This window comes from Haplochromis burtoni, unplaced genomic scaffold, assembly GCF_018398535.1.
Source record: "Haplochromis burtoni strain Fernald_Lab_line unplaced genomic scaffold, NCSU_Asbu1 Contig_60, whole genome shotgun sequence".
Lineage (NCBI taxonomy): Eukaryota > Metazoa > Chordata > Actinopteri > Cichliformes > Cichlidae > Haplochromis > Haplochromis burtoni.
In genome coordinates, this window is record NW_024582421.1 from 2,143,045 (window position 1) to 2,167,603 (window position 24,559).

The 24,559-nt window shown below is 42.6% G+C and overlaps 1 protein-coding gene across 2 annotated transcripts in view; it reads left to right on the top strand.

The window, feature by feature from the left end:
* LOC102297968 overlaps window positions 1-24,004 on the top strand; it is a 35,596-nt gene extending 11,592 nt beyond the window's left edge. The window contains exons 2-25 of one of the 2 annotated variants that reach the window (XR_006054432.1): window positions 7,691-7,888; window positions 8,021-10,253; window positions 10,346-10,549; window positions 11,508-11,628; window positions 11,783-11,876; window positions 12,125-12,211; window positions 12,939-13,055; window positions 13,145-13,243; window positions 13,354-13,505; window positions 13,925-14,063; window positions 14,746-14,868; window positions 14,961-15,158; window positions 15,361-16,076; window positions 16,442-16,888; window positions 17,843-18,092; window positions 18,210-18,299; window positions 18,893-19,219; window positions 19,305-19,475; window positions 19,632-19,809; window positions 19,904-20,020; window positions 21,760-22,038; window positions 22,367-22,561; window positions 22,824-22,886; window positions 23,216-24,004. Coding sequence is in view for 1 of the 2 variants with exons in the window: in XM_005941148.2 (XP_005941210.1) it covers window positions 7,691-7,888; window positions 8,021-10,253; window positions 10,346-10,549; window positions 11,508-11,628; window positions 11,783-11,876; window positions 12,125-12,211; window positions 12,939-13,055; window positions 13,145-13,243; window positions 13,354-13,505; window positions 13,925-14,063; window positions 14,746-14,868; window positions 14,961-15,158; window positions 15,361-16,076; window positions 16,442-16,888; window positions 17,843-18,092; window positions 18,210-18,299; window positions 18,893-19,219; window positions 19,305-19,475; window positions 19,632-19,809; window positions 19,904-20,020; window positions 21,760-22,038; window positions 22,367-22,605; window positions 22,824-22,862 (6,618 nt within the window). In the remaining variant the exon portion in view is untranslated. Of the gene's footprint in view, window positions 1-7,690; window positions 7,889-8,020; window positions 10,254-10,345; window positions 10,550-11,507; window positions 11,629-11,782; window positions 11,877-12,124; window positions 12,212-12,938; window positions 13,056-13,144; window positions 13,244-13,353; window positions 13,506-13,924; window positions 14,064-14,745; window positions 14,869-14,960; window positions 15,159-15,360; window positions 16,077-16,441; window positions 16,889-17,842; window positions 18,093-18,209; window positions 18,300-18,892; window positions 19,220-19,304; window positions 19,476-19,631; window positions 19,810-19,903; window positions 20,021-21,759; window positions 22,039-22,366; window positions 22,606-22,823; window positions 22,887-23,215 lie in introns of both variants that reach the window. The other variant, XM_005941148.2, reaches the window with a different exon arrangement.
* Window positions 24,005-24,559: the final 555 nt, after the last annotated feature.

Consider the following 24,559-nt stretch of genomic DNA (forward strand, 5'->3'; position numbering starts at 1 on the left):
TGCCATAACGGCAATGCTCAGTGGCTAGTGGATCTGAGGGCAGACCACAGCGACCTCCCTGAACAGGGTCCAGTAACCATCACAGTGGCAGATATCCAAGAAAGGGTCTCCAGTATGAAGAGTTGGACAGCACCAGGGCCCGACATGGTTCACGCCTACTGGCTAAAGAAGCTGACTGCACTCCACGAGCGTCTGGCAGCACAAATGAACCAGCTGCTAGTTAACGAGAGACACCCGGAATGGCTAACCGAAGGTCGGACGGTCCTGATCCCCAAGGACCCCAAGAAGGGACCGGTCCCCTCCAACTACCGACCAATAACCTGCCTCAGTACTACATGGAAGCTCCTGTCAGGCATCATATCGGCTAAGATGAACAGGCACATGGGTCAATACATGAGCGGGACACAGAAAGGAATTGGCAAGAATACCAGAGGCGCAAAACACCAGCTACTGGTAGACAGAACAGTCAGCCGAGACTGCAAGACCAGACTGACCAACCTGTGCACTGCCTGGATTGATTACAAGAAGGCCTATGACTCAATGCCCCACAGCTGGATACTGGAATGCCTAGAATTGTACAAGATCAATGGGACCCTAAGAGCCTTCATCAGGAACTCAATGGGGATGTGGCGTACAACACTAGAGGCCAACTCCAAGCCCATAGCACAAGTCACCATCAAGTGCGGGATCTACCAAGGAGATGCTCTGTCCCCACTGCTGTTCTGCATAGGCCTGAACCCCCTCAGTGAGATCATTAACAAGACTGGCTACGGATACCGACTACGGAACGGAGCAGTTGTCAGCCACCTCCTGTACATGGATGACATCAAGCTGTATGCCAAGAGTGAACGAGACATCGATTCACTGATCCACACTACCAGGCTATACAGCAATGACATTGGAATGTCGATTCGGACTGGAGAAGTGTAGTCGGATGGTAACAAAGAGAGGGAAGGTAGTCAGAACTGAGGGGATTGAACTACCAGAAGGCAACATTGCAGACATAGAGGACAGTTACAAGTACCTGGGGATCCCGCAGGCGAATGGGAACCATGAAGAGGCCGCTAGAAAGGCTGCAACCACCAAGTACCTGCAGAGGGTCAGGCAAGTCCTGAGGAGTCAGCTGAATGGTAAGAACAAGATCCGGGCCATCAACACGTACGCCCTGCCCGTGATCAGGTACCCTGCTGGGGTAATAGGCTGGCCAAAGGAGGAGATAGAAGCCACTGACATAAAGACAAGAAAGCTCCTTACCATGCATGGAGGGTTTCACCCCAAGTCCAGCACCCTGAGGCTGTACGCTAAGCGGAAGGAAGGGGGCCGGGGACTGGTGAGTGTCAGCACCACAGTCCAGGATGAGACAACGAACATCCAAGAATACATTGGGAAGATGGCCCCAACTGACCGAGTGCTCAGTGAATACCTCAGGCAGCAGAAACCCAAGAAAGAGGAGGGAGACGAGGAACCATCATGGAAGGACAGGCCCCTGCACGGTATGTACCACCGGCAGATAGAGGAGGTGGCTGATATCCAGAAATCCTACCAGTGGCTGGACAAAGCTGGACTGAAAGACAGCACAGAGGCACTAATCATGGCAGCACAAGAACAAGCTCTGAGCACAAGATCCATAGAGGCTGGGGTCTATCACACCAGGCAAGACCCCAGGTGCAGGCTGTGTAAAGATGCCCCAGAGACAATCCAGCACATAACAGCAGGGTGCAAGATGCTAGCAGGCAAGGCATACATGGAACGCCATAACCAAGTGGCCGGCATAGTGTACAGGAACATCTGTGCCGAGTATAACTGGAAGTCCCGAGGTCAAAATGGGAGATGCCCCCAAGGGTGGTGGAGAATGACCGAGCTAAGATCCTGTGGGACTTCCAGATACAGACGGACAAAATGGTGGTGGCTAACCAACCGGACATAGTGGTGGTAGACAAACAGAAGAAGACGGCCGTAGTGATCGATGTAGCGGTTCCGAATGACAGCAATATCAGGAAGAAGGAACACGAGAAGCTGGAGAAATACCAAGGGCTCAGAGAAGAGCTCAAGAGGATGTGGAGGGTGAAGGTAACGGTGGTCCCCGTGGTAATCGGAGCACTAGGTGCGGTGACTCCCAAGCTAGGCGAGTGGCTCCAGCAGATCCCGGGAATAACATCGGAGATCTCTGTCCAGAAGAGCGCAGTCCTGGGAACAGCTAAGATACTGCGCAGGACCCTCAAGCTCCCAGGCCTTAGAGGACGATATATATATATACATAATAAAAAGGTTAGCTTTTCTTTTCCTTGTACCTTTTAGTGTCAAGGTGCAGCTTTTACACTAAAAGGTTCAACAGTTTACCTTTTAGGTACGTCCATTTACTCCTAAAAGTCAGGCTGCTCTGACAAAGGATGGAATTTGGTACATTTTCTCTGAGTAAACTCTTTTTCTGCTTCAGATTCCCAAGCTGTAAATAGCATCAGATAATAAATTATTAATGCAAACAAATGTTCTAAAAAAGACCAAGAGATGCTTTTGTGCAGCAGGAATAACTTCCTGTTTTGTATGAGACAACAGCAGTCCAGAGCAGCTACAGTCTAAACGTGAGCATCCAATTATTTAAAAAGCAAAGACATGCTCTTCAGACTTTTGGCAGATTTACGTGCATCGGTAATTTCAAATGGAGACGTTGTCAACAGTCAATTTCAGTTTCACAGATTTGCAAGATTTTCAGTTGCAGGTCATTGCTGAAAGATAAAAGTTAATTTATCATAATTTAAAAAACAAAGAAAGAAAATAGTTCTATTTAAAGGGAACTGCTTTCACAAGGACACTTACATTCATGACCTCACATTTTGTCCCATGGCTGGTTTGAGCCTCTGCTGTGTGCCATCGATTGTTCTGGTGGTGTGTCACAGCACAGCTTCTGCGTCAGCGCTAATCTATTTACAGCACAATTGAATTGTCCTTAAAATGACTAAATATGTCAGGTTGCCTATCTTTAAAAGCATCTGTTGGTCAGCCTGAGTGTTTTTGTCATCATTCACTGGTTTGTTATTTTCAGTGAATGGGTCAACAGAGCTGCAGACTGAAGACATTTTTATCATAGCGTGACGTGAGCAAGGGAGCCCTTCCTGCTGTAAAGAAACACACAGAAAGCACACAACTACATACAATGAGAAAGAAATCCAAGAAAATTCCCCTTCTGATGGATGGTCAGCTGACAACCAGATAGACAGGATTCAGCTGCCTGGAGAGTTGGAAATTTCAAAAATTACGAATGGTGAGGTGAAAAGCTTTTCTTTGTGAACCATTGGTAAATGTTTATTGTTAAATACACCCATCCATCTTCTTCTGCTTATCTGGGGCTGCGTTGCGTGGGCAGCAGCCTAAGCAGAGAAGCCCAGACCTCTCTCTCCCCGGCCACCTCCTCCAGTTTTGTCTGGGGTAACACCAAGGCATTCCCAGGCCAACCGAGAGATAAAATCTCTGGGTCTGCCCCGGGGCCTCCTCCCAGTGGGACATGCCCGGAAAACGTCACCCAAGAGGATCCCAGGAGGCATCCTCGTCAGATACCCGAACCATCTCAACTGACTCCTTTCGATTTGGAGTAGTGGCATCTGAGTCTCTCCCGGATGGCCGACCTCCTCACCCTATCTCTAGGGGAGAGGCCAGCCACCCCTCAGAAAGCTAATTTCCAGGGCTTGTATCTGCAATCTTGTTCTTTCATTTAATTTTGGCATCAATCCATCTGTCGATCTCCCACTCTCCTCTCTCCTCAACCATGAACAAGACTCCGAAATACTTAAACTCCTCAACTTGGGCCAATAACTCGTCCCTAACCTGGAGTGGAGAGTCCCCCCTTTTCCGTCGGTCAAGTACACGCTTAAATGTTGTCAATTCTCCACAGCAAGTCACAGACTATGTACAGGAGAATATGACTGTGGTGTCAATAAGAATTTACTGACCTCAGTTTCTCACTGATTCAGCATCTAGTATCACTTAAGATTGTTCCAGCTGGTTAAAGATCCCATTACTGAGCTTTCCTGCTTTCTCAGCTTTGTCCTCTGCTGAGGCATAACAGGAGGACACTTTCAGCTAGCCCAAATGTTTTCTCCACAGAGTGGACTCAGTGCATATCAATGCTTTGTACTGCAGAAGATGCAACAGAAGGTAAACATTGCATATTAAAGCATAATAATAATAATGAAGTTGTGCAGTAATTAATTTTTCCCTGTAGGCATAATTAACTGAGCTGCCAAATTTTGATTTAATTTTCACTTTCAAACACAGTTTAAGGTGTGACAGAAATGTTTTCTTGGCATATTACATGAATGTGGCCCACTGTATCAGGGGGGGGAAAAAATCCCCTGTGATGAAATAGAAGTCTCAAAAACTCATGTATCAAATATGATACACTTACACTTAGCCATGAATGGAGCCACACATGACTCGTTCTGACCGCTGCTTAGGCAGCTGGAAAATTATATGTTTAGTTATCTGTTGTAGTGGTGACGCCTCTTTAAAAAACACAGTTTCACAGCATCTCCAGGAGCTCTAATAATGAATTGGAATGAAAGATCTCCTTCTTGTTGGGAATAGACAGGAATCCACATTTATCCCACAGCACTTCTTATAACTGGCAGCACTAAAACCATTTTAAATAGTTCGTGCAATCCAGAAGAGAATCTGTGTATATCAGCTTCGATGAATAACCGCAGACATAAACACAGGAAATTGATTCTTTTAATGCTTATTTAGAGGTCGTGTCAGTGTCTGCAGAGACTTTGAGGTTTTGCTATCAGAGACGCCGGACTTGTTGGGATTCACATAGTTCTCAGGCTCTTTGCTTATAATGTATCACAAAAAAATGAATATTTGAGTGGATAATGATAATAGTGTTAATGGTTGACTGTGTTAATAACAAGAAAAGATTCAAATAAATTTTCCAAGGATGCCAGTGTTCACAAATACAACATTTTCTTGTTGATTTTCAATTTCTGTATTCCTTAAAGTCATTGCGCTGAACCTAAGAATAAATATCTGCATGTTTTCATTCATTCCAAGAAATAGTTTGTTTATGTCAGTCAGCAGGAATAATGGATATTAATGATCCAATCTGGACACTCTTTTTTTTAAACTGGATTTTCATACAATGGCACAGTTGGGATCATGCTGGTGTCCTAGTTTAGGGATCAAAGAGGGACAGCATGTAATCGCATTGTCCTTGGTTCAAATCCAACCCTAGACCTTTGGTGCATTGTATTCCCTTGTTCTTCATTTCTTGTCCCTTGCCACCAGAGACTACTGATGAAAAAGGAAAAATTCCCCAAGAAGCACATGGACTACAGGGATGTCACTGTGCACTCTTTTCTTTCTTTAGTGTTAAGTATCTTCTTCTTGTCCAGACAGGAACCTCCTTGACATCAGGAATGTTCAAGGACTATTTCTGCTTCATAATGATACTGGACATAAATATTCAAACTGTCCTCAGCTCCAGCACTGGGACATCTTATCCACAGTAATGTGAGCATCGTTATTTATTTCAGTGGCTGAGTGAGAAAGATCCGGGTGTTTATATAGAGCCATGTGAATCTGCCTAGGCAGAGAGACATGCCTGCGCAGTCCGCTAATACGCCGCATACTGGTGGCAGGCTAACCAGTAAACACATAAGTTAAAAAACACGCATTTTAAAAATTGATTAAATAGGCATCTTTGTTGGTGCACATGCTGTAACTGGTGATTTGTCCTGCTTCTCACAGCTTACTCATCACCAGCAGTGCAGGCACAGCTTGAATCGGAGGCTTGTATGTAGACCTCCACACCAGCATACCCTTTCACTGGCATCATTTAAGAGTTGATGAAGCTGGTGTGCTTTTCTTGGTGATTAAGACAGGAAAACCCTTCATTTAAAATGTATGTGCTATGAGCTGAATTTGCTTACACTTCATAAAGCGCTTCAGTCTGTACCCATCCATATCTTCTCTCATTTAGCACCCACCACCACTTTTTTTTAAACACCCCCCTTATCCTTTTCTTTCTTTTTACCCCAGTAGCCATTGTTGTGTTGTATCCCAGCAGGATGTGTCAAAGCTGACTAAACAGCTCTGAGTCACAGTGTTGTTTCTGAAGCTGTAGGCGCTATGGACTGGTGGAGATTCCAGCGTTCCTTGGATGATAATGTAAGGGGATGAGATGAAGAGGGTAGATGGCCACATGGTAAATGAGAACAGGCAGCAAAAAAAATAAAATAAGATGAAACCTTTAGGCACGTTATGCATAGAACTGAAAAAGTCACTTTTGAGAAAATGCAAATATGAATGCGTTAAACTGCTTAATGAAGACCAAAAGTGCCGCACAGCCCTTCATAGAAGTGGCAAGAAAAAGATACAGAACACATGATATCTCTTGCCTGTTCTCATTTACAGGGTGGCCAATCCCCGAGCCTCATTCTGGTGGAGGTTTCTTCCTGTTAAAAGGGAGATTTTCCTTCCCACTGTTGTTAAGTGCTTCCTCATGGTAGGTCATCTAATTTTGGGGGGATTTTCTGTATTATTGTAGGGTCTTTACTTTACAACTTAAAGGGCCTTGAGGCCACTGTTGTTGTGATTTGGCACTATATAAAAATACAACTGAACTGAATTGGTTTGAACACAAGACAGCGAGCAAGTATCAGTGTCAGAGGCGCTAATTCATCACACCAAAACACGTCTATGTCTCCATCTCTGCTTATCCATGTCTGTCACTCCAGCTTTGAATCTTTGAGCTGAGTGGTAAATAATCTTAATGAAAATATGCAGTGGACAGTGACTTTTACATTCTGGTTTGGCATGTATGAAAATGTGCTTTTTTCTTTCTGGCAAAACATCTATGCTCACTATATCCAGCTGTAATAAGATCCAACTTCTGCATGGAGATTCACACATCACTTTTCTTCTAAGCCATATATCCCCCATGTACGTGTATATACTGTATGTGAACCCCAGAGGTCTGGTGCTGTGGCCTTTGCTGGTCTAAATAAAGAAGGGCCTAAAAGTGGGTAGTGGGCCATGAGTTCAGGTCAAAGGGAATGTGAAACTATAAACCAGGAGGCCTGTGAACCTCGGGACCAGGCATCACACACTATGTTTGCTTGGATGTTTGTTGTCAGGCCGGCTGCCTCGATATTCATTGATGAGCCTGAGGTGTTTTGTGTGTTTGTGAAGCTGTTCTGTGAGCATGAGGACAAGGCCTCTGTAATTTACTGTGGACAACAGGCAGATGGAAGCAGCTGACTCCTGCTTTACTGCTGTTTAGTATTACTTTGCACTGCACTAAGTAAATATTTTATGCGGTTAACGTGAAGTCACAGTTTCGATACCTGATAAATTGATCAGTTGACTGTCAGAATATTTTATTAATCAGTTATCAAGCAAGAATCCCAGCATCTCAAAGGTTAGAAATACTGGCTAGCACAGATTTAGTCTAAATATGATTTCAGATGATAAAAATCAAAAAAGTTTTAAATTTTATTTTTAAATTGAGAATGAAATATTGATTGCCTGCACTAAGGTTCAACTTCTAAGCAGCTGAATGAATATATGTAAAAATGATGGAGGTGTTTGATTATTTAGCAACTCATGATGTAATACGGGAAATCAGTGGTATGAAGTTTCAAAAACTTGTTGCTAAGTAACATCTGTAGCTTTCTGCTCTCTCTTATGTTTCCAGAACTTTGATTCTCTCGAGGGATCCATCCAAAACCTTCTGTCTGTGCTGTTCCCGCCCTTTGAGGCCACCGCCCCCACGCTTCTCAGCCAGCTCTTCCAAGTCATCGACAATCATTATCAGGGAGACGCCCTTCGGTGCTTGCTGGACTTTCTGGTCCCAGCCAAGCACATCTTAGACACCGTGCAGCAGGCTGCATGTGTAAGTCATTGCTTGTAAACTCCAGTGGGATGCTAAGCTAAAGAGACTTTTATGTACATTCAGCACTTTTGTTAATATAGAGCAGAATACTGAGTACACTTCTTTCTGTTGCCCATGTCCTGTCCCCTTTAGGCTCCATACTCTGGTGTTCTTTTCGTCTATGAGGGCTGGCCTCTGTGCTTATGTGACCAAGTTGTCGTCCATCTTGCTCCCATCGACCCAGTGCTACTTCAGCCGGGTGATTTTTATCTCCAGGTGGCACCATTCTGTGACCAATCAGCTCGCATCGTGGTTTGCAGCCTCCTGGAAGACGAGGACTTATTGGAGGAATTAGTAGAGGAAACCCCAATTCCTGAAACTTCCTATCCTTGCATATTCAGCCTCGACTGGTTAGATGAGCTCAACAACGGCCGCCAGGGAACGCCTCTCAGCCGATGCCTGCTTGCCACAGAGCAGGGCGTGGTGAGGTTACCATGGGAACGGGTGGCCGTGCCTGAATTTGCCGACAGGCCACACAGTGCTAGGAGTAGTATGGCCTCTGCTCCTCGCTCATATCCTCCTTTGCCATCTCCGCTTCCTCTCCTTTCACCTCTTCCTAATTCTTCATCTAATCAATCTTTACCACTTATTCCTTCAAAGGAATCTGCACTCAAACTGCTTCCTCTAACCATTCAAAATTCAGTTTTAACATCTTCTTCACATCCCTCTGCCTTCTCCGTGGAGACCAGAATATGTCCAGCAAAGCACGGTATTGCTGTGTCGCTTTGCTTGGTTGATGTTAGTGCTGCTTCTTCGTCAAGGCTGATCAGAGTTACAGAGACTGAATCAGAGCCTAAGCCTTTAGGTTGGGTGTCCCCTAACACGTGGGATAGCCGCTTTACTGGGAAAGGTACAAGCACAAGACCAAGCACTGTTTCAGATACGTGGACCCCTACGAATACTGATCTAATTGTATGCAAAGGTCAAGATAAGGGTGCTGAAATCACAGCGCAAGATAAAGGTAAAGATAGAAACCTTCAAGATACCAGTAGAGGTGAGCCAGCACCCATTGTTGGTGCAGAAGGGGAATATATTGATATCCTTCAAGCCACTATGCTTTTCAGTAGAGCTCAGTCAATTAAAGAAGAAAAACAAAAATCAGAGGCACAAATCCAACCACATGCACAAATTCAGGGACAAATGCAGAGATATCTGCAGAGACCTGCACAAATCCAGCCACAGGATTCACACAGGCAAACACAAGGGCAGACGGCAACACGGATGCCACCTCCCACACAGTGGCAAGCACCAGTGCAGCTACCTGCAAAACCTCAAACGCAAAGTCATCTTAGACCCAACGAGTCTGCAGAAAAAGGACCTCCATCCACTTTCAGTCCTTCCCAGCCTCACCACCCTCACTCTGACTTCACTGATCCCTCTGAGTGTATCCGGACTGTGCATTTCTCAGAGAAACCCTGTACTCCATGCATGAGAAGAAAACAGGGCGGAAAGGTTTCCAGGGCTCAGGAGCTGAGGTGTCGATACAGGGACTCCTACCAGGCTGCGCTGCAAAATCCCGTCACATTTGGAAAGGAGGAAGAGAAAGGAGCTGCATTAGCTGTGGTGGAGGAGGATGGTGATTTCTCACTGTGTAAAAACAGACAGGGGCCACTTGAGAATGAAACAAGGGATCTGTGTTTTAATTTTCAAAGAATGTATGGTGACTCTGGGATGCAAAACCACCGTCCTGAAGCTGTTTGTAAGGAGTCGGGAGAATATGACACAGCTCCATATTGGAAACCAGGAGATATAAACATCACCCCCTGTATGGATTACAGGGGAATAAATGCTTGTCACTTTGGTGAGCTACCAGAGCAGACATATGATAGGACCACAGTGCCATTTAGGGAACCACTGGATGTAAACTCTGCCTATGGCAGTACACACAATGTGAATGGAACAAATTCAACAGTAGAAACACAGATGACCAACGCTAAAGCTCAGTCAAGCTCAAATGGACAGTCACGTGTCTCCACCAAACACCACGGATTACTATTTAGTTCGAATGAAATTTCTGGGAAGCACGTGACCCTCAAACCCTGCGAGCAGCTGCCAAACAGAACAAGTTCTGCGGGGAGCCTTTTCACAGCATCACAAAACAGACAAGTATGCACATCGGATAAAAGGTGTTCATCCCTCTCCACTGCTGTTGTGGACACCTCAGAGAAGTGTGAACTGGTTATCGTCGATGGTAAAAATGTCAGGAGGAAAGAAAATACCAACTCCTGTGCAGAGATTCCCCAGCTGCATGTGGTTAAATGTAAAAACAGCACCGCCTTCAGATTAGTTTCACCAAAGATCAACAGGAGGAACATGGCTGTTCTAGGTACATACTTAAGTCATTCTTCTCTGTAGTTGTCTTTGCGGTCGTTTTGGTGTTGTTAGGTTCATTTTATTTTGTTTTCAAACTTTGTTCAGATGGTGATCAGCCTGGCAGCGCTTCCATAACTAGTAGAAACAGCCAGCAAACACAGAAACCATCACAGACAGATACACCTCTAGTGGCAGGGACACAGAAGACCTCCCGGCCTCCCTCTGCTCGTCCTAGACCTGACCACTTACCTCTAGGATCTCCAGACCCCGGAGCCCACCCCCTCTATCTGGGAGTAGCATCACTTACAGGTAATCAATTTGATATACAATAAATAAAATAAAAAGCTATCCATTAATATCCATGTGCACTGATTGAAGAATCATCTTGGGACATTGTTGCTCTTTTTTTACAAATACCACTGTAAGAAATACTCCACTGGCCTTATGCAAGTATGCTCTCTGAGTACAGCATGCAGTATGCGGCACACCAGAAGTCCAGTAGCTAGCTGTGGCTTTACTAGACTGTTGGGTGCAGTTACATATCAGACTGCTTAATGACCTGACTGCACCTCTGTTGGATAAAGTCTAGAAAGGTTCAGAGCTGCAGTGTAAAAGCATCAATATAAAAATCTCATCTGCTATCTAATATATGACATTATTTCAGTGTGAGAGTCTGTGTCTGTGATTTTATTTATTTATGAAAATAAATATTTTATTGTTTTTGCGCTCATAGAAAACATTTGCTTTGCAACATTTGCAGTGAAATTCACTTATAAAGTGTTGTGTTTAACTTGGAGGCATCTAACCGTGTGGTTTCAGAATTCAACCAAGTGAATTCTACAGGAAAATGTGAATGACCTTGCTCGGGTCTAGTTTGTTTGTCTTTGGTTGCTGCAATGTGTTGTTGGACTCCTCATGTAACTGTGAAGCAGGCGACTACACTGACCTGCAGTTAGAGGTCATTATGCAATGATGAAATCTTAAATATGAACACTGCTGCATAACCTATTACTCCTAATAGAAGCCTTCACTACTATGCATTGTACCTAGAAAACGTTGAACCGTCTGTTTGCTTCTCTCTTTTTTGATTATTATTATTCTAGACTTTGGTCCTCACTATTTTGTCAGCTGCAGTATTATTTTGCAAAGTTTTTCTCACTTTCAAACTTTTGAAAATATATCAGCTCGTTTGTGAAAACCCTCCTGCGTATGCAACATATTTTATTTTTATTTTTCTCCTCATCTCTCCTTTCTCTTACCCATCTAGGCGGCAGAGACAGGACAGGCAGGGCAGTAGTTGAACTGTATGGTGACCACCCGGGATGGCGAACAGCTGTAACAAGCCAGGAGATCTTCCAGATGCTGCTCTACTTCCACTCTATTACCAGGTAAGAAATGAATAAATCATTCAACCAAAAGCTTAAAATAGACCCTCTCTGCATTCACAGACCTGCTGGAAAGCAGGAGTTTTCTCATTTATGTGGTTGTCTCTGTTTTATTTGTGGAAATACTGTGTGCTAGTTGGAATGTTTGTTTTTGTAGGACAGAAATCAGAGACAGTGGGATGACACTAGTGTTTGATGCGAGGAAAACTAATCCTCAGCCGCACCTCTATAAAGCTTTGATGACTCTTCAGGTATGAAGCAAACAAACTTTCCTTATTACAGCTTGCTACAGCTGATCACAGGTAATTGATGTTTTATGTGTTAATCTCTGGCTGAGTGCTCCTGTTTGCAGATCATAAATACTGGGTGAAAGATCAAGTCCTAAAATGCATCAGCACCCTGCTTGTTTGCAAGAGAGCAAGAGATGACATTAGTTTTCAGTATACATCTGTTGATTTATTTGTCATGATTAGCTCAGTGGAGTGTTAAATCCTTGCAGGAGCAGCGCCCTCAAGCAGTGAGCAGTTTGGTTATGCTGGTGGACAAAGAGAACAACTTCAGACCAGAAAGGTGTCCAGGGATACAGGTCAGCTTTTTCACTCTTTACATCCATTTTTAACAGAAAGCCCTCATAAAGCAGGGGAGTTAAACATTAGGCCCAGGGGGCAGAATCAGCTCAGCACAAACGCTAATCCAGCTCACTGAACATCTGTGTGTATGTATTACATGCCATATATGTATATATTATGCATTATTTCTAAGAGTGCAAAAGCATGTGTGTTTAGCCATGCAAATATCTTACATCTTGAGACTCTTTGCATTTACAGTCCTGTTCCCCAGAAGACGATTTCTTTCTTTTGTGAATGAAATCTAATCTCGTATATGTGTTTGCAACTAGCAACAGCTAAATATTTTGTTAAGAGAGTAAAATATGTCATATTGCATGACTATCAGCTGTAGAAGGAAAGAACAGGTCTTTAATCAAAGATAAGTTTTCTTTATCAGATGTTTTGTTTTCAGCGGTGTATAAGATGAACTAATTACAAAACTAAATAGATCAAAACGATCTGCTGTTGATCTTGTAAGGACAATCATCTAAATCAAATACCAGCAAACACACCGAGAGGTCCAAAGTTCCAGTTTTGTTCGTGCACTAATTAGTTAAAATGAAAGCAAAAAACGTAGAATTTGAAGGATTTAATAAACCAGATTACATAAAGATCTACAATATGTCTGCTAAAGGTGATAAGTGAACAATCTCCTGTGGTTAAATACTGAGTAATGACTTAAATATGTTCCTGGTAATTTGACAGACTGATATAGTGACATCAGTTAAATCGTTGCTGAAGCTGGTGGAGGCGAGTCAGCTGAGTTCACACCTGGATGGGACACTGTCTCGTGGTAACGTTGACTGGAAGGAGCTACATCAGGTGAGGCCGTCACATTATGATATTAACTGTTTCCATTTGTCCATGCCTGTCTGCCTTTTCACTGCTTAGCCACATCTTTTGTTCTGCAGAAACTCTTCCCATTTGTCTACGATCTGCATGTGGCCTCCAGCCTGCTCCTGAGAGCCATCAGCAAGCTCGAGGAGCCCCGCAGGACAGATACTGTACAGGTACTTGAACACTTGCCTTTGACTGGTTTTTCATTTTGTTATTTGGACCTTGGAAATTGAGGTTACCTTCTCCTCAGTAACTACTTCTTTGTTTGGTCTTTATGTAACAGGGTGTGCAGCAGTGCATGATAGACCAGAGGACTCTGATGAGGGATGTTCTGGAGGACAGCCGATTGGTCAGCCTGCAGAGAGAGGGTGGAGCTATCCTGGCTAGGCTAAGGAAGCAGAGCGACCTCAAATACCCCCACTGTGAGGACTTTAGGTAACCACGAATCATCCTAATGCTATGTTTGCAAGTGTAGAAAATCCCAGCTGTTGTCCTACAGTCTGATTCAGGTTTTGCTGTGAAACAACAAGTGTCAGTATCTTTCTATAACTGGCAATTAAACATTGTTAGAATAGCAAAGTGTCATCTTAACATCACATTTGCCGTAGTTTATTGAATATGAAACAACAGGTACAGGAAAGAACATGAGGCCAGACACACTGATTCATTTATAAGTAAGTGTTTTCCTACACTTTGAGTAGGTGCTGGCCTTTATCTTTTCAGGTAAGTTACATTAAAAGTGTGATCTCATCTTCAGTGGGGGTGCTGGAGTACACTGAAATGTTTAAAATGACATTCACTACTTTTATCAACTTCTTTGTGAAGTCTTTGATGTTACGTTTTCCTCAATACAGTGATGCAGTGGACTCAGTGACAGGTCTGTACAACCACGTTGAGGAGCAGGCTCACGTCCTCGTGCAGCGGTCCAACATGTCGCTGGAGCACCTGGAGTACCTGCTCCAACTCAGAGAGATGGAGGGGCACTTCACACAGGTACGTTGACTGATGTTCTGTTTACTAAGGTTAAAGGTTTCTTATTTGAAAAGGTATTTTTAGACTAAAGTTGGTGTAGGTCCTGTGATCCTGACGTCACAAAAGGCCACTGATTCAGCAAGGAATTAGGTGGCTGTATTGAAGTGTAGAATTTCAGGATTTTTGTGTGTAAATAAATTGAAAGTATAATTTAGCTGTAATTGATCATATAGAATATAGTGTTAAAAAGAAAAAACGAGGGCTTGTACAAGATTTCCTCTAGTTTGTGGCTTTTAATATCACTTCATTACAAATTTAAATCAGGCACTGATGGTAACTTATTTATGTTCTAAGTTGATATATATATATACACACCTCAGTGTGTATATATATATGTATATATGCATACATATTATATATACATATATATATATTTATATAAACAGGTAATATGCAAACAGTTTATATTTTATTCCTGCTCTCTTTGTGTTATAATGCGAATGAACAACAAAAAAAAACTAGACACTAAAACATTTTAATTAACTCAGTGCTGCTTTTAACTGAGAAATGAAAAGCAGCACATTCAGTTTAGTTGCACCTGAATATGCATATGCATATGCACACACTGGAGTCTGCACATATTCAGTTTTCTTATATGCTACATTACCAAATACATAACTTTTGTGTCTCCACCCCTATGTAGATTCAGCAGTGGTTTAATGAGGAGGGAGAGCACCATTTGTTGGAGGCAGAGTCAGTGGAGGACTCTGGAGACAGAATGGAGCAGATCCTCAACAGCTTCACTGGTTTCCTAATTGAAGCTAATGTCAGTCTAAGATTTTATTTGTGATTGCCGCTCTCCCTGTATTTGTGTTTGTTTGTGCAGCTCTCTGAGTCTCTCTTTCTGTCCCCCTGCAGGACCGACGGCACCACGCCATGTCTTTGGTGTCAGAGGCCGAGCAGCTTCAGCAGAGAGGGATCTCCTACCCAGAGACTGAGGCGTTCAGGGATTTTGTCTGTACCTTCAAGTCAGGCCTGGAGGACTTCCTATGCCGAGCAGAGGCGTGTGGCAGAGAGCTGCAGATCATGGTCAACGTGTGCGATTTTTGTGAGCAGGTTTGTATTTGATACTTGTCGCTTGTTGCTCTCATACTGCATATTTTGCCTGTTTGGGAACCCCAAACTTTCATACTTTTTATCCTGTACTTTGCATTTTTTAACATCTGACTTTCTAGGTTAGAACTACTCGTTTTTTAAAAAGTAGTAAGAAGTCTTTTTCATTTACTTTTATTTAAATAGACATTTCTTTTATAAACAGGCTACAGCACTGTCCAGTGAATGCATTGATTACCTGGACCAGTGTCAGTCCAGAATCCATGCAGTGCAGGACCTTGAAAGCGCCTCACAGGTTAAACAAAGAGACACTCTGCTCCAAAACCAAGACTCTAGTCCAAACATTGCATCCCTTTGTCAGTTTGACATCCATACAGAGCAAGGCTCACATCCAACCACCACCGGTGTTTCCCCCTCATGCACCGACAGCTCCATCCTCCAGGCTTTCCATGACAGGTTCCAACAGTTCAGCCCGGAGAAATTCCAGGAGGTAAAGGCACAGGCCAGCTTCCTGCAGGGCTCCCGGGGGATGCGTGTCTGGAACTTTGCCTGGCTGAGAAGTCAGGAAGCCCGGCAACAGCTTCAGGAGAGGATGCAGAATGTGGATGAGGTTTATCACCAGAAACCAGATTCTAGCAGCTGGTGTGAAGGTCATTTTGTTGACGTGGTGAGCACTAATGTTCAGACAGCTTCTCCCGGCAGCCATAATTTGGTGGTACAATCAACCCCTGGGCCTCGGCATCCGCAGTGGGAAAGCATCATGTCAGGAGCGGTGGATTTAGGAAAGAGAAGACCGATCCTGGGCAACAACTGCGCTAATTCAACAGCTGTAGCCTGCTGTAACATCATCGTTAAACCTGAGGATTACAGTGAGGCTGGAATTTACCAGGGGTCAAAGGTCGCTCCACAATCTCCTCATAGGTAAAATAATTTCTTTGGTTGTCTATCCATCCCTCTTATTAAATATTTAACTCACTTTGATTTCCAAAGCAAGTCTCACACTCTTCTGTTATTTGTAATATTTGGGAGAATTTCTCTGTGTAATAATAATTATAATCCAATTGTAGTAATTGTAGATGCCCTGTGCATTATGTCATGGTATACAAAATTCAAACAAAAAATACAAAAAGTGTTTTGGATCTCCGCTGGCATAAAAAATAAAGATTTATGGATCTGAATAAACATTTAAGATGATTAAGAACCTTAAAGGCAGTTTTGAGTTGGTTTTCTGTAGCATGGCTGTGCTACAGAAGTAGTAACAGTGTCTCTGTGTCATTTTTATACAGGTCAGAAAGGAGAACAGAAAGAGAGGTGAAGAGGAGGCAAATAAGCAGAGCAAGGAGCGAGAGAGACACTGCCGCTCTGTCTCAGTCCCACACTGTCGGCTGCCAATGGTTTCCATGGGGACGGGGTTTTGGGGTGAGGTCAGCGAGTCAGGACTCATGTACCACACGAGTGGCAAAAGCAGGATCATCTACTCCTCCAGAGCAGCGAGTTCGAACCCCATCATCTTGTTCCCACCATGGTCAGCCGTCTTGTCGAATCCTCCAAGAAGCTCAGAAGTTTCAGATCTCCCGCCATGGGAGCTTCTGCTCAGAAGACTCCTGCATGAGCGACCACGGGACTGTGGGGGGTAAAGGGACTTCATGCTGCAAACACTCCAGCCTGCCCACTGGGAGGAATGAGGGGACCTGTTGTTTAGAGAGTCCACATGGGAGTGCCAGCCGCGCCCTGTAAGTCTTCTGTGTGTGGGTGAAATCATTATTGCCTATAGAGAATAAGTAATATTTGATGATTAACTTTAATTTGGCTCATCTTATGTGGCTCATGTGAGTCTTTCATGCACTCTTTTCTGTCTCTAAGCTGGCAATGAAGAGCTACAGGTACTGTCTGTTCACTTTCCCTCTGTTTTTTCCATCTTTGTGTCATGGATTGATGGAACGGGCTTACTGAGCACAGACTATCAGTGCTGCTATTACCTCACTGGAAATTTCGAATATCTTAAATACTGTGCTGAGAAACTTTGTTTGCAATAAATTTACATTTAACCCAATGCAGAAGAAGTTGGGGAAGAAATGTAGGTTCGTGGTGTAAATATTTATCTGTGCCCAGCGGGTTGTTTCCATAATTCATGAATGCTGGCTTTTTTTTTTCTTACTATATACGTGACGGAAGCAAAATAATAATGTATCTATCTGAAATGGGAAAGATAGCTGATGATAAGCGTAACAAAGAGAATGTACAGTACTGTGAAAAAGTCTTGGACCACCTCTCATTTCTTTGTATTTTTCTTCAAAGAAGTTTGTTGTATTTTTTTAATAACTAACACACTGGTACACAATCATTCATTATGATAACTCAACATTATTGAAGCAGTGTGAGGTCATCTTGACAGAGAATGAAACAAAAGGCAGCCAACATCCGAAAAAGAAAACACTTTCAACCTTTCAACCTCAGAACTGTACACACAGATTTTGCCTTATATACTGTATTCCTATTTATGTTTGCACGTTACAATAAACCGCTGCACCTTTACCTATATTTGTAGGAAAATATAAAAAAATAAGGGCCGGCCAAAGACTTTTACACAGTACTGTAGTTATCAGAAGATGTCTGCACTTTTTTTTACCTGAGCATGCTAACATTTGTTTAGAATATTTTGTATGATCATATCCTCCTGTCACCAGGAGGCTGCAGCGTGTCATGGAGGAGTTGGTGTTCACAGAGAGGGAGTACGTCCGCTCCTTAGGCTACATCCTCACCCACTACCTCCCCCTAATGGACAGACTAGACATCCCCCAGGACCTCAGGGGCAAGCGAGGGGTCATCTTTGGCAACCTGGAGAAGCTTTATGATTTCCACAGCCACTATTTCCTGCCAGAGCTGGAGGCCTGTCCAAGGGAGCCTGCGATGATGGCCCGCTGCTTTCTCAGACACGTGAGTAACAACTCTGTGACTGCGTTATACTTTTTCATACAATATTTATTCTACATAATGTTTTTACTTCTTCTCAGAAAAAACTTTCACTTTACATTAAACTGTATTTTTCCACAGAGTGAGAGTTTTGGTCTATATGCTTTGTACAGCAAGAACAAACCTCAATCAGATGCCCTGATCCTGCACCGTCCCCATGACATCTTCAAGGTTAATTTACGTCTTCCTGTCAATGAAAAACTTTTAAAGCAGTTTTCTAACTTAATGATGTAAAGGAGATTTACTGTATTTATTATAACTCTTACTTACAACTTTAAAAGAGCTGAGTGATTAAAAGTATTCCACAGACAACGTTTTACCCCTCAGCTGAAGGGGCTGATGGGCTATTGTTGTTACCCACTTACCCCGTTACTGGCAGGTGGAAGGGAGGTGTGGAGACCCAACTATGTGAACATGATAAATCAAGAATGAGGCACTGTAGGATTTTCAAATCGATACGATAGATGCACCTGGTAAAAACAAATTCTAATCTGTGTGACCTCGATCTCACGATCGGGGCTTTTGAAAGTTTCAGAGTTTTCTGAAAATCTGGTGTTTGTGGTAACTCGAGAAGGAATCTAGGCACCTAGGATGTTCAAACTTGTACCATAAGTGCATTTTCTAGGAAGCTTAGTGGTAGCAGTATGCACCCTTCCAAGGTATATAAGAACAGCTCCCACCATTGTCCAACAGCTACAGTAGGAGTGTTTGTGCCATGCTTTTACTTTTTAGACTTACACTCTACCTTTTTTGTTCCTTCACAGAAGAAGCAGCAGGAGCTGGGAGACATGATGGACCTTTCATCCTACCTTCTGCGCCCTATTCAAAGAATTAGCAAGTACAGCCTTCTGCTCCAGGACATGTTAGCTTTGGCTGGCTCATACAGGCCAAAAGATATCATCCAGGATGCACTGTGCACTTCTAATATATGCTCGCAAAGCGTGTCCGGCCCAGCTGTGTATGTGCCTGACCTGACGAGCAGTGAGAGGGAGCGGGAGAGGGCCGAGATCCAGGCTGCCGCAGATCTGATTCGATTTCAGATGCGTCATGGCAATGATTTACTCACCATGGATGCCATTCAGGATTGTGATGTAAGATTTTAAAACGGGAGGCCGGGTCAACTTAAATCACAGTTGTTGCATGACAGTGACAGTTGCGTCCCCTTTTTTCTGTCAGGTGAATTTGAAAGAACAAGGCCAGCTGATTCGCCAGGATGAGTTCACGGTTTTCTTCAGGAAGAAGAAATGTGTCCGCCGCGTCTTCCTCTTTGAAGATCTGATTCTCTTCAGCAAGACCAAGAAGACGGACATCGGAAATGACGTGTACATCTACAAGCAGTCATTCAAGGTCTGCACATGTCCTTGCTCATCAAAGGGTTGTCAGAACCTAAACAGTCAACCCTTTTTGAACCTTAAAACACAATTTACAAGGAATTACATGTCAATACTGCTTGAATCCTCCAGGATGAGAAATTTCTACATCTCTTTCTATTTTCTTCTTCAGACAAATGACATTGGGATGACTCATAACTCTGCTATGAGCGCTCTGTGTTTTGAGATCTGGTTCCGGAGGAGAAAAAGTGAGGACACCTACACTCTGAGAGCCTCAAGCGTGGAGGTGAAGAAAGCCTGGACCACAGACCTGGAGAGGATACTCTGGGATCAGGCTGCTCATAGTAGAGGTTGTAACAACATACTGTCTTTATTTAGCATTTGACCCAGTGCACGGTGCTTCACAGGTTTAAAAACATATTGTGAATCTACGTTTTGTTCCAGAAATGCGCATGCAGGAGAGGGTATTCATGGGAATGGACCGCAAGCCATTCATGGATATTCAACCCAGTGATGCTGCAATTTGTGACCGAGCTGTCAGCTGTGTTGTTACCGACAGAAGTAAGGAGCTGCACATACAACATTTTAAACTAAATTCCACTTCATCTATCAGATATAACATAACAATTCAGAGTTCTCTTGCAGTCTTGGTGTTATTTCCACCCTTTGTACTATAGTTTTAGTTTTTTCAGTTAATTAAAAGTTTAACATTTAATTCATCCATTTAACCCCCCAAAAGGCTTGAGGTTGACATTAGGTTGTAATTATTATTGTGTCATGGCTCTGGGGATGGTTAGGAATTAATTGAGTTGAAAATCACTATAATCCATTGCAAAAAAAACAAAAAACATCATTCCTTTTCCACAGCTGATATGCTTGCAATTGGTGTAACACCACCAAAGTGTAACATTCCAATTGGAATCTTTACACTAGTAAAGATCCCCTGGATACAGGAAATCTGATCAAGGGCTGTGTCCTGAAACATATTTAAGTTAAATGTGACAATAAAGGCACTTTACGTGTTATTTGAAAAACTTTAACTTACAGTGGGGGAAATAATTAATTGATCCCTTGCTGAATTTGTAAGAATTTGTAAGTGAACAGTCTCATGTCATGTCATTGAATAAAATAAGTATTTGATCCCCAAGCAAAGCTTTAGCACTTGCTGGAGAAACCTTTGTTGGCAACCACAGCAGTAAGATGGTAGTTGGTCACCAAGTTTGCACACATATCAGGATTTTGGCCCAATCCTCTTTACAGAAACTCTTAATCCTTTATCTTTCTTGGCTGTCAACAGATTTTGTATATGGCTGAGGTCTGTGACTGGCTAGGCCACTCCACGACCTTAACATGCTTCTTTAGCCCGACAGTATGGGTATGGTATGGGGTGTGTCAAAGATTTTACGCCCATTGAGTCATTTACATAAAATGGGCTTGTTCTGCCCAACTGCCTTCAGATCCTCCATTGTAGTTTGGACTAATCCACCACCTTTCTCATTATCACTCCCACCTAATGAAGCAAGATCCTGCATGGAGCTGCAGACTAAGCGCAACTGATTGTCATTTGTATTTCTTCCATTTCCAAACAATCACACCAGCAGTTGTCATCTTCTCACTAAGATTCTTGTTGATTGTCTTGTAGTCCATTCCAGCCAGCAGGCCTGCAATCTTGTCCCTGATGTCCTTTGCCAGCTCTTTGGTCTCGCCCATGGTGGTGGAGAGGAGAGCTTTATACACATAACAATTTGAGATCAGGAGTATCTGTAATTAACTGATGAATACACTGATTGTAATCTGTGGGAACCACAAATCTGGCTGGTTTGTAGTGGATCAAATGATTATTTCCTCCACTGTGCATGTATCACTTACAAAGAGCACATCAAACAAAAGCTATTATAATTGAGGAAGCGCTGAAATACTCTCAAAAACTACTTTTTTGTATTTTTATAAAATTCTTTAATGAATTGTTTTTAATCAATTGCATATCATTTCATTCTTCTTGTTCTATCACATCACAGATAATTTTGGGGAATAGGGGGCTGTGCATCAGTTTGGTCTTTGTTGTACTAAACGTGTTATAAAGCGCTTTGAGGGTCCCGAAAAGCGGTATATAAATGCAATCCATTATTATTATAAACAAATTTTTATAGCACTGATTTTATTGATTGCCCTGACATTTGGTAAAGCCCACTAATCCAGCTACGGAGAGAATACTTTTTCATGTGCATGTACTTCAACAGTCCTCATTGCTCACTAATCAAGCCCATTATTGTCTCATTAATATCTATGTATGTCGTCAGTCCCTGTGGCGTGTTGTTCACACAGGGGTTTAGACTATCCCCGACCTCACTCCATTGGCTCTGGCAGCACCACCTCCACCACCCTCAGCCAATCGTCTTCCTCATCCGGCCGTGGCTCACTGCCCCCTGCCGGACATCCCGGGAACCTGTCGCAGGGCGTGGATGCCAATCCAGCTGTCTGCTCCTCCCCTGACGCTGTGACTGACAATGAACTCAACAATCATCACCTACATCAACATCACCTTAACTATGAGCAGTGCAATGATCGCCATCCACTGAGTGAGTTTATTTTAAGGTTTTTTGCTCCCTATAGAGAGACGTGTTTGTTTGCTGCTGACTTTTTAACTTACTAGTATTCAAACAGTAAATGACTAAATGATAAATCAGAACTAATCATATGGTGATTATCCTAACATAGAGCAGTAGTTATATTTAAATCCACTGGAGGGTTTAAGTTTATCTTTTAATTTGGCCCAATCTAGTGGCACAGCAGTGTGAAAAACTGCAGTGCGATCTTTACTAGGTTTCTATTTTTTTCTTGAACATCACTATGAAATGTTAACTTATATCAGTTTGATGTCAAAAAACCTGTTTTCTTTCCGTGTAGTGGACAGCACCGAGTCTTCTGAGGAGTGCACGAATCTCTTCAGCAGCTCGGAGCACAGCTGTCTGTCTGCCATCAGTGGCGAAATAGTGGACGACTCCTCCTGTGTATCTCAGAATTCACAGACCCACCCACAGACCTGTCGGACACCCAGCCTGAGGCGAAGCAGCTCACCGACAGCTACCAGAAAGAAGCCAGGTGTAGCTCCCAAACCTCCTCATCTGGCTAATTCTCAAGTGCAGGTGAAAGTGTAACAAGGCAACCTGGTGAATTAGTAAATGAGCTGAAAATTATGGTCTCAGCGTTTCTCAGGTTGTTTTTGTAGCTCAGTTCATTAGCAGGTCTGATGCAGCAGTTTTCCAACATGACGATTCAGTGTCATTAAGAACTTCAGTTATGCAGTTATGTTTTGACTTTTTTATTACATGCTAATATATTTGAGTGGTTTCTTGTTTTGCAGGGTGATGGACTTATAATTGGAAAATCAACAGAAGTTTAATATTGAATCCCCACCAGAAGAAAGGCAGGTTAAATTCTACATTTATGTCATTTTTCTGTGTGTTTTTATATTAAAAAAGGATACTATTCATGTGTATGTGGTAGTGCATATACACGGGGGGGACAGCATTTAAAATTCCTTAAAAAATTAAGAAACCAAGCCCTAGCTTGAAAGACATACACCATAAAACTTTCTGTTGTTAAACCTTTAAATTTGAATAACAGCAGCTAACCTTATGTTGGTCATTTAATAGTCTTTGAAGCCTAAGGACACTTCTTAAAGAAATAGTGACAGATGTGGTTATATCAGTGGCACAGCATTCAGAATAATATGTGCTTTTAATATTTTTACAGATTGGACTTCAACTCAGGCTGGTCAGTCCTGCTCCGGTCACCCAGCAGAGATGGATGAACTATCAGAATGAAAAATATTATGTACAACCAGACTTTGTCATTTTAGAGGCGTTTGGGGTTTGTTTTTGCATGTGTCATACCTCAGTCACTCAAATGTGGTAAATTTGATCATATGAAGAAGATAAGGCTGTGATGCTGATGTCACACATTCATCATGAAGTGTGAAACGTAGAGCCATCAGTGGGAGTTTTTTAATAAACACAATCAGATATGTGATACGAGGTGTGCCTAGTCCTTTTGCCCATCAGAGTCGTCCTAATGCCCCCCAATGCAGGTTTTACCATTATAAAGAACCAGGTATCTGCTGTTACAGTTGTGGTGGATTAAAACCATAGCAAAAATATGCAGTTGAATAGGAATAATTATACCTGCTGCCTCACATTAGGTCACCAAAAATTCCAGAAAAACATTCTCATGTCATGAAATATAACTAATATATATTTTAAAGTGTGATTTGTCTTTTCTGCTGATGTCTGGAGGCCATGTTATAAAAGAGCCCCTTGGGGTGACCAGATAGCAAGGAGGCATTCTATGACTGCATACTTTTTAAAATATGATTTGTATGATCTTCTATCCTGTACAGCTTGTACAATTGTTGATTAACAGGGATCATAGAGATAATGTTTTATTTATGGCTGTCTTGAAAGGTAGCAGCTCATGTGAGACAAACACCAGAGCAGCATGTATAAACCACTCCAATCTAGAGTATTTAATGCTTATTTTTCTTTTGTCAAAGTCAAAGCATTGCTTAGGAAGTAAATCGCAATCATGTATTTTTGCCAGCTTAACCACATTGTTCTGCCAATACGCTCGCACAGAGCCCAGTACTACTTGGAAACTCAGACTTAACATGAATGGGGATAAACTGAGAAATGTGGATACTGTATGGATTGAAATATAAAATTAATTTAATTAATTTACAGTAAATAACACTCGTAAATACATTTCTGTTTCTTCTGTACTGTAACCTTTTGAGGGTCCTTTTACTGCCACTGTATTTTTAAACTGATGCTTTTTACCTGTATGCCTCTAAGTTTCTTAGTAATCCTCCACCCACCGATGTATCTGTACGGAGAGACTAGTCGCTCGTGTGTTTTCATATCTTGATTTAAATGACTGTGTGTGTGCAGGGAAGCAAGAAAAGCTACTTCATAATAAGCAGTGAATAGAATAAGGCCTTAATCTTGCAAGCAGAAACCACTTACCGTCTAGGGTCCACTAAGCGTTACATCTGCTCCATGTACCAAGTTTCTCTTTATGAAAACGACCATTAAAACACATTTT